Source organism: Pipra filicauda, unplaced genomic scaffold, assembly GCF_003945595.2.
Source record: "Pipra filicauda isolate LSUMZ 115617 unplaced genomic scaffold, ASM394559v2 scaffold185_size1782982_pilon, whole genome shotgun sequence".
NCBI classification, from domain to species: Eukaryota; Metazoa; Chordata; class Aves; order Passeriformes; family Pipridae; genus Pipra; species Pipra filicauda.
The window spans coordinates 371,094-380,097 of NW_024104293.1; the positions used below are offsets into that span (position 1 = coordinate 371,094).

General features: G+C 51.9%; 1 protein-coding gene across 1 annotated transcript; it reads left to right on the forward strand.

The window, feature by feature from the left end:
• Positions 1–1,064: 1,064 nt before the first annotated feature.
• Positions 1,065–8,177, forward strand: SERPINC1 (serpin family C member 1). The gene is made up of 7 exons (XM_027723490.2): positions 1,065–1,150; positions 4,016–4,394; positions 5,888–6,103; positions 6,452–6,589; positions 6,674–7,067; positions 7,388–7,452; positions 7,648–8,177. Exons 2-7 carry the CDS (start codon positions 4,020–4,022, stop codon positions 7,819–7,821), a joined length of 1,362 nt encoding a protein of 453 aa, XP_027579291.1. The 5' UTR covers positions 1,065–1,150; positions 4,016–4,019; the 3' UTR covers positions 7,822–8,177.
• The last annotated feature ends 827 nt before the right edge of the window (positions 8,178–9,004 follow it).

Consider the following 9,004-nt stretch of genomic DNA (forward strand, 5'->3'; position numbering starts at 1 on the left):
CCTGTGAGGTACCTCAGAAAATTAAACCAGCAGCCACCTGGAGCAATAAGGTGTGCGGTGCACAGGTCCTTCGTTTCTCATGGAGGACATTTTACAGTATCTTTTAATTTATTTCCACAATCTCTGTCCCTTTTAATTATATGCCATACTGGTATAGTAAGGCCTTTTACTTCCCCCAAACCATTTTGCAGCTGCATTTTGCATTAAGACCTGGGCTCTTACTGGAGGCCAGGAACAGGGCAGGTGTAGCACCTGCTGAGCCAGCCTGCTCCTGGAATTTGATGTTCAGGAGGCAACACTGTGGAATTTATAGAGCAGCTGCATCCCACATCGGAAATGGTGTTGCTCAGTCCTGCTCCCAACACTGCCATGTGGATCTGGACTGGAGATGGGGGAGCTGCTGCTAATCCTCAGCTTTCCAGCTGTACAAGTGAAAGGGCATAGAATCACAGAATATCCTGAGCTGGAAGGGACCCACAAAGATCATCAAGTCCAACTCCTGACCCTACGCAGGGCACCCCAACAATCCCGCCATGTGCCTGAGGGTGTTGTCCAAACTCCAAACACTGAGCTCTGGCAGGTTTGGGGCTGTGCCCACTTCCCAGGGGAGCCTGTTCCAGGTGAGTGTGGTTAAGATGTTATTTGAAACTGTGGCGTGTGAAGTGGGGCGGCTTCTCCCAACTTGTGCCTGTGTGAAAATGGGGGGCAGGTGACAGGGTGGGGAGACATTTTGCTAAGCTGCAAGATACCCAAATGAGAATTAAAGATGCCTTGGATCACCACATTTTTATTTGAACTCCTGAAAGTTTTGGGTTTTTTCTCATGGGATAAGCAGTTAATTTGCTGTGGGCAGGAACTGGAGGCATCTGGCACTTGTGTGGGCTAGATGGTCAAACCTTCCCTTGTCAGATTGAACTTTAAAACCTCTTTCAAACTAAACACTGCTTTTTTTCCTGCTCTTTGCTTAACCTCCAGCAGCTGGTCATCAGCCTTTGGCCTCAGCATCCTACTCCCCTCCCACTGTCCCCTGCTGTTGTCTCAGCTCTGCTTGAGCACAGAAATCCAGTGGGGAAACGGCTTTGGGCTCAAGCAAGACTGTCCTCTTAACAATTTGCATTTACATCCTAAAAGTAGAAGGCTGGAGGGGCAGGTAAGAGAAACAAATTTCACTAATCTTTCATTGTTAATTAATTCCTTGTAGCAGGTTCTTTTCCCTTCACAGGAGCCTATGAATTTTAGCTGCTACCAGAGTGGGTTTTTTTGCTCTTTTCTAGAGGATCCTCCCTCCTATCCCAACTCTCACGAAGGCTGACTTCTGTACAGCTCACTAAAGCATCATGCTTGACTTCTATCCCCAACCTGCAGCAATGCTTTTTGGTGTGGAGAGAATTCCTAAGGTCAGGATGTCCTGAGCAGTTGCTGGCTGTAAAAGAGCACTCCTGGTTTGCTTTGCACTCAGAGTTTGGGATGTGGCGCGGCAGGGAAGCTGAAGGAGGTTTGAGCTCCTTCCCATCAGCTGGGCTCTGTACGCAGTGTGTGGGTGCTGTGGGACAGTCACACCCCCACCAGCACCCCCAGTAGGTTCAGCAGGGTGGGTGCTGGGGGTCTGCAAGCCCACTGAGCTGCCCCGGTCCTGCAGCCATGAGGAACAGTGGGATGGAAAGGGCCTGTGCTGGCTGGAGCCCAGCTGTGGCACAGCAGCTGCGGGATGGGGGAGTTTCTTGACACTTCCCCAGAGCCTTCTGATTGAAGCTGAATCAGCAACTTGTTTCTTGGCTTTCTGCACGTTTTTTGTTGCTTCACCCTTCTAAGAGCTTTTTCTAGTTTCTACTTTCTCCCTTGCCAGTAACCCCTTTCAGGCAGTGCTGTTGTGGGAATACTGTTGACACATGGACTGTGTGGCAGTGCTGCAAGGGAAAAGGGAGTGTTGAAGAGCTGTGAGGGGAGGAGGAATGGGTTTTGGCCAAGTGCTACAACAAAGAGCTGGCCTAAGAAATAGCAAAGGCTCTTGCCTGTAAGAGCCAAGACTGGACATGTCAGGGGCCAGGTCAGCCTTAGTGGATGGTGAAGTTGGTTTAAGGGGTTAGCACAAAGTCCTGTATCTCCTCTAGTGACAGCCCAGGACTTTACTGTGGAGTAGAAATAGAGAGTCTTTTCCGTTTAGTCAGGACAGGGTGAAGATGAGGTGTTCTCCTCACTCCTGTGCTTTGGTTTTAAGTGTGAGATCGGATTAGCAGCACTTTGCGCCATGGCAGGCACCATGAGCTGCCTTGGCTGGGCAGAAACAGGGATTTGTCCTTGTACAGGCATGTCAGGATCTGCCTTTCCCTAGAGGAGAGCAGAGTGACGGGGCAGGGACCATGGTGAGCTTGTCCTTTCTGTTGGGGCCATCCTTCCTGCTGCAGCTGGCAGCACTAAGTGTGGGATTTTTTTGCCCTTTGTGGTGTCCCATCTGTCCTGAACCTTTTGGAAGGTAATCTGTTTGTCATTCCCAGCAAGAACTGTGGCAGTGGCCTGAGTCAGCCTCTTGTTTTGCATGTTTTCTCACAGTCCTTGTTGCTGTGCTATCAGCGGATGGAGAGGGGCCCTTGGGGCTCCACACAGTCTTGGTGCCAGATGAGGTAATTTCTGCTTTTGCAGAGGAACTGGAGCAGAGATGAAGTCATTGTCCAATAGCCTGGCGAAGGGGTTGTGGAAGAACCCAGAGCTCTCCTTCATCCCACGCCAGCCCTTTTGATGCTGCTGTTTTCCTCCCACAGGTGCTGGCCCACCAGCACTGCAAGATCACAGACACAGAGGTCACCAGTGCTAAATGCAGCTGATTTTTAATTTAGTTTCTCAGAAGGCGATGCTTGGTAGCCATGCAGTGAGTGTGCGGGGGCAGGCAGAGACCTACCTGAGTCAGATACATGTTTGAAAAAGTCTCCTGTGGTAGGCAAGTCCTGGGCAGGCTGCCAGCCCTTCCCAGTAGTTGTTTCTCAAGCTGCTGTGGCTGTGGTGTGGGAGCTTCCTGCCACAGGGATGTGAACGAACCCAGGTCATGCAAAGGGCATCTCGGAACCCCAGTGCACAGGACGTGCTGTGTCGACCCTGGCATGGCTGAGGCCTCGCTGCCAGAGCTGAAGGGTGTTGGGATTTAGGAGGAAATCCTTCCCTGTGAGGGTGGGGAGGCCCTGGCACAGGTTGCCCAGAGAAGCTGTGGCTGCCCCTGGATCCCTGGAAGTGTCCAAGGCCAGGTTGGACGGGGCTTGGAGCAACCTGGGCTAGTGGGAGGTGTCCCTGCCCATGGCAGGGGGTGGGATGAGGTGGTCTTCAAGGTCCCTTCCAACCAAAACCATTCCATGATTCTGTGTGCTTTAGCAAAGGTAGAAAAGAAATTATCTCTGCCTTGCTGGGAGATTTTCAGAGACCTGCTTTTGCTGGAACGTGGTGGTTAATATCATCCTGCCCTCCTCCGGTACCAGGGACAACCAGTTTGCATTGAAGTGGTATGAACTTTGGACAGGTATAGCTGGGATGCACCAGCTACACCATACATGCTTACAAAATGCATTTTTGGGATATTAAAGATGCTCAGTGCATGGAGGGACCAACTCCCCTGGAGACCTCTTCCTTATCACCTCTCTTCTCTGCCGTAGCATCTCCTGCATCAGGAACTGAAATAGCGTGAGGTGACCCTGGGGAAACACCACACAGGCAGGGCCCTTGCACTGTAGCCACCTCGCTGGGTGATGGGGAGGACTCAAAAGTTCAAGTCATATTTTTGTACAAACTTGAACCCGCTGCTTAAAGAGGACTCTGGGAAAACTCCCTTTTCAGTGTATTGCTTCTAAAAGTAGTGTGTGCTTGGAGGTATATTTGTTCTGCTGGTGTCTGTCTGTCCTCCTGGTTTATCCTGCAGCTCCAGGACAAAGGGAGGATTGGAGAGGAGCATGGGCTTCTGTTCCCCTGGCTGAAACAGGCCCATGGGTTTAGGGCCAGGCCGTGTGTCTGAGCACTCTCGTTGTGGTTCCAGGACGATGCGTCTGGTGGTGCTGTGTCTCCTGGGCATGTGGGGGGTGGCTGTCCCTGAGCCCTATGCCGTGGAGGACATCTGCACTGCCAAGCCCCGCGACATCCCTGTCAACCCCGTCTGCATCTACCGCAACCCCGAGAGGAAGCCCCCGGAGGGCGAGGGGCAGGAGCCAGCCAAGGACAAGCTGCCGGAGTCCACCAACCCCCGGGTCTGGGAGCTGTCCAAGGCCAACTCCCGCTTTGCCGTTGTCTTCTACAAGTACCTGGCTGACTCCAAGGACAATGGGGAGAACATCTTCATGTCACCCCTCAGCATCTCCACAGCCTTCGCCATGACCAAGCTGGGAGCCTGTGGCAGCACCCTCCAGCAGCTCATGGAGGTCGGTGGGATTCCTCAGCCTTTCCCTGTAGCAGGTCTGAAAGGCAGGAAAGGTGATCATGGCTCATGGATGCTCTCAGGGCCAGGACAGCTCCCTGCCTTGGGAAACGAATCATAGAATCACAGAATGGTTTGGGTGGGAAGGGACCGTGAAGCTCAGCTCGTTCCACCCCCTGCCACAGACAGGGACACCTTCCACTAGACCAGGTTGCTCCAAGTCCCATCCAACCTGGCCTTGGACACTTCCAGGGTTGGCATATAGCATTCCATATAGTGGAGACTTTGCAAGATACCTCTCTGTAGTGTTAGTATGTGAATGTGCATCCATACAATTCCTGACTGTCCTCCTGGTGCAGCTCATCTCAGTCCCAGTCTCTGAGCAGTCTTTCCTCTACACCAAACAGACTCTTCCCCTCCTCATTGTACTCCTGGTGGGACAGAGATGCCAAAACCAGCTATTCGGTCCCATCCAACCTGATCTTGAGACCTGTAAACGAGACCCTGAGAAGGGGCAGCCTGTATTTAGATACTAGCTCCTTCCCATGACTCCTTATTTAGATCCAGCATTCAGGGTGGATTTACTGGGTTTGAGAGATTAGGTTTCGTATGGAGGAAAGGAAGCTTCTTTGGGAGATGAGGGAATGAAATGGGAACAGTTTGTTTCTTGCAGATTGGGCAAGCACATAGCTAAGCATTTCTTTATGCTGAAAGCAGGAAAAGCTGTGATAATCAAGTCCCATTGGGAGAGGCTCTTTTTCATGTTCCCCGTCTCTCCCTTGGGACAAAAATCAGAGACATGGGAGCCCCTGCAGTCCACCTGACTTCCAGGGCAGGGGAGCCTGTACACAAGGAGCCTCATAGGAAGAGCAATGTGCTGTGGGATTTTCTGTGCTTAAAGGCCTGAGGTTGGATAGCAGTAGACAAATCATAACTGTCCTTCTAGCTGGGAACAGATAAAAAAATTGCCTGTGCTGCAAAAATCTACCCTCAAAACGATTGCTACATGTTCCCATTCCCTGTAAAAATAGATAAGATGTACCAGAAGTACTCAACAGGCCATGATAATTCCTCCTGGGAAGGAGCAGCCTTTGCCATTGTCACAGCACAATCCTTCTGAGTCTTCCCATGACCTGGTATGACCTGAGAACTGCTTCCAGGCCCCACTGGTGCAGTGCTCATCCCTGGGGTGTGGTAGCACTGGGGGAACCTGGAACCAGTCACAGGCAGAGTATTGGGAGCAAGGAAACCAGAGTTAGACACAGGAGCAGCACCTGAGCAGAGTTTAATCCTCCACTTGGACTCCAAAGGAGATCTTGGGCTGATGGGGAGTTCATTTTATGTAGATTTGGATTCCCAATTACAGATGGAGGGCAAAGCTCTGAGGGCCTGCAGATTTCCTGGCTGTTGAGGCAAAGGCTCCTCCACCACTTGCTGTGGGGCCCAGGAGCACAAGAACCTGCTCATGGATTCCTTCTCGCTGCTTGGCTCCTCCAGGTCTTTCGATTTGACACCATTTCGGAAAAGACATCGGATCAGATCCACTTCTTCTTTGCCAAGCTGAACTGCCGGCTTTACAAGAAAGCCAACAAATCCTCGGAGCTGGTATCGGCCAACCGCCTCTTTGGGGAGAAATCCTTGGTCTTCAACGAGACTTATCAGAACATCAGTGAAATCGTTTATGGAGCCAAACTCTGGCCTTTGAACTTCAAAGTGGGTTTGATCTACTTGCGACTTTGCTTTTTTGTTTGGTTTCTCCCCCCCGCCATCCTTCTGCTTTTGCTGAAGGATGCATCCCTGTCTTTTGCCCAGAGGAAGTGCCCTGCTCTGGCTGTGTGGGATATGAGTGAAAGCAGGAGGGAGCCTTGGATGCAGTTGCTCTTGTTCCAGCTCACCCTTAACCACAGCCAAGTCCCTTCTCCTCATTGCTGAACCCTGCAGCGCTGCTCTGGGAGCAGTGTCCTCCCCCAGCACACACCCTGGGAACCTGTCTCCTGCAGAAGGGGCACAAAGAGGTGTTTAAAACCCTTGGCTTAACCTTTTTTTGGTCTCTTCCTTCAGGAGAAGCCAGAACTTTCCAGGGAGATAATTAATGAGTGGGTGGCTAATAAGACAGAGAGACGCATTACAGAAGTGATCCCAGAAAGAGGTATTGATGATCTCACTGTCTTGGTCCTGGTCAACACCATTTACTTTAAGGTATGGCTGACAAAACTGGGGGAGGAGCCCACGTCCTTGGGGGAGACATGGTGCTCATGTTTGTCCTCCCCCTCTCCCTTTTAGGGGCACTGGAAATCGCAGTTCCCAGCTCCAAACACAAAACTGGATGTATTTAATAAAGCCAATGGCGAGACCTGCAAAGTCCCAACTATGTACCAGGAGTCCAAATTCCACTACGCATTCATCCCCCAGGACAAAGTCCAGGTGCTGGAGCTGCCGTACAAAGGGGATGATATCACGATGGTGCTGGTCCTGCCCAGTGCTGGGACACCGCTGGAGGACGTGGAGCGAGTCCTGACGTCGGAGAAGCTGCAGGACTGGATAGACTCCATGAAGGAGGTGTCTCTCTTTGTTTATCTCCCTCGGTTCCGTGTCGAGGACAGCTTCAGCGTCAAAGAGAAGCTGAGGAAAATGGGACTGGAAGATCTCTTCAGTCCGGAAAATGCCAGACTCCCAGGTGAGATGTGGAGGTGGGGGGCAGCCATTTCTCCACAGGTGCCAGGGCATTAGGTACAGCAGCACATGAGGAACAAGAACATGAAAGCATTTAGATGTTGCCACAGTCAGTGATGGACTCTGGTCAAGTCCCACCTCAGATAGGCAGCCCAGCTCTGCACTGAGGACATGGCAATTTACCAATCCATTGCATGTGGGGGAGCATATTTTCATTTTAGGGCAGCCATGCCTTCTGCCTGATCCCAGGCCCTGATGAATGGGAGTGTGTTGTCTCTTGAGCTGTGCCTAAACTCAGTTTAACCTTTCTCCACTCTGTTGCAGGTATCATCGCAGAGGGCCGCACAGACCTGTATGTGTCTGAGGCTTTCCACAAAGCCTTCCTTGAGGTGAGCCTTGTTCTGTCCCAGGGTGTCTTCCCCTTGTTTTTTAAAAACATGTAGCATTAAGAGAAAAAAAATAGCTCTGAACCCCTGGTGTTCATTTCCTCAGCAGTCTGGGGTTCTGGAAGGAGAAGGAGGGCAAGCCCTGTCCCTGCTGCACGATGCCTGTGTTTTAATCCCATCTTCTCCCTTGGCTGGCAGGTGAATGAAGAAGGGAGTGAGGCGTCAGCTGCTACAGCTGTCACCGTCTCCGGCCGTTCTTTCCCCATGAACAGAAAAATCTTCAATGCCAACAGGCCCTTCCTGCTTTTCATCCGGGAAGCTGCCCTCAACACCATCATCTTCATGGGCAGGATAGCTGATCCTTGCTCCTAAAGGGGCTGGCAGGGCCTCGCCTCTCCCTCCTCTGCCTCGGGAAGAGGGGCAGTGGGGTATTGCCACAAAGCCCAGGCTGCTCCTGGCATGGTTGGTCTTGCTGTTTGGTGCCAGCTGCAGGGAGGGACTGCATCCAGCTGGGCTGTCCCTGCTCCTCCCTGGGTGAGAAGGCTCACAGGGCCCTGCTACGTCCTCCATGCAAAGGGAAGCTGAATTTCTTCCAACACCAGTAGTTTTGCAGCACCCAAACCCGAGTCCAGCACTGCTGTCCTTCCCATGTCCAGCCCTCCTCCCTTTCGGGCCTCAAGCTGTAACTCTGATCCCGTGGTTCATTAAACCCTATAGATCTGTATGTAGCAGGCTGATCTCTGAATGCCCTGTTTGCACCAAGCCACTTCTTAGACTCATTTAAACTTTGCTACTGTTCCACTGACCTGTCCAGTGTGGGGTCGTTCTGCCGGGACTGGGGAACACAGGGAAGGGCCTGTTTGTTGCAACCACAGGGTTTATGCTGGCTGGGCCAGAAACATCCTTCCACAGCACGTGTGGAAGAGCTGCCAAACAGCTGTGCCCTGCTTGCCAGCAGCTGTGGTGTGTCCAACATGCCCCAGAGGTGAGAGCCACCAGTGACAGTCTTGCATAGCCAAGGCTCCTTTTTAACATTAAGACTTAAACTAGCGAACAGTTCCTGTAGCAGGGGTGTCCATGAACTGTGGCAATGCCCAGCTGAGGTAACCAGTACCTGTAGCTTTGTTAAAAATCCGTTATTTCACCTGCAAGTTGAAAGTTATTTCACCAGGAGCTGAGGTGTGCTGGCCTGCTGCTGGGCCACACGTGTGGCCTCTGGTGCTCTCAAGGTGGCTTTACTGCTGTACAGCCTCTGACAAGGTTGTCCTCCAGATGGAGAAGGTGGTGAGCTTCCCTCTCTAGGATTTCTGCATTTCAGGCAGCTGTTTCAAACCAAAAGGGCAGTGACAGCACAGGTGACAGAAGTGGTTTTTGCAGACAGCTGCGAAAACACCAGTGGGTGTCGCTCCCCAGTGGGCCCTTTAGGCTGGATTTGGTAGGAGCAGTGAAACACCCACCTCTGCAAAGGCTTCTCTAAGCAGCAATGGCCACAGCAGCCAAACCGTGCTGCAGTTAACTCAGAGCTGCCATGACAGGGATTTGGTGACTGGGTCTC

Excerpts from the sequence above, each read along its gene's own strand:
- SERPINC1 (XM_027723490.2), top strand. The coding sequence starts at position 4,020 with ATGCGTCTGGTGGTGCTGTGTCTCCTGGGCATGTGGGGGGTGGCTGTC. Across the intron at positions 7,068-7,387 it reads GGAAAATGCCAGACTCCCAG|GTATCATCGCAGAGGGCCGC; the intron begins GTGAGATGTGGA and ends ACTCTGTTGCAG. Across the intron at positions 7,453-7,647 it reads TCCACAAAGCCTTCCTTGAG|GTGAATGAAGAAGGGAGTGA; the intron begins GTGAGCCTTGTT and ends CTTGGCTGGCAG.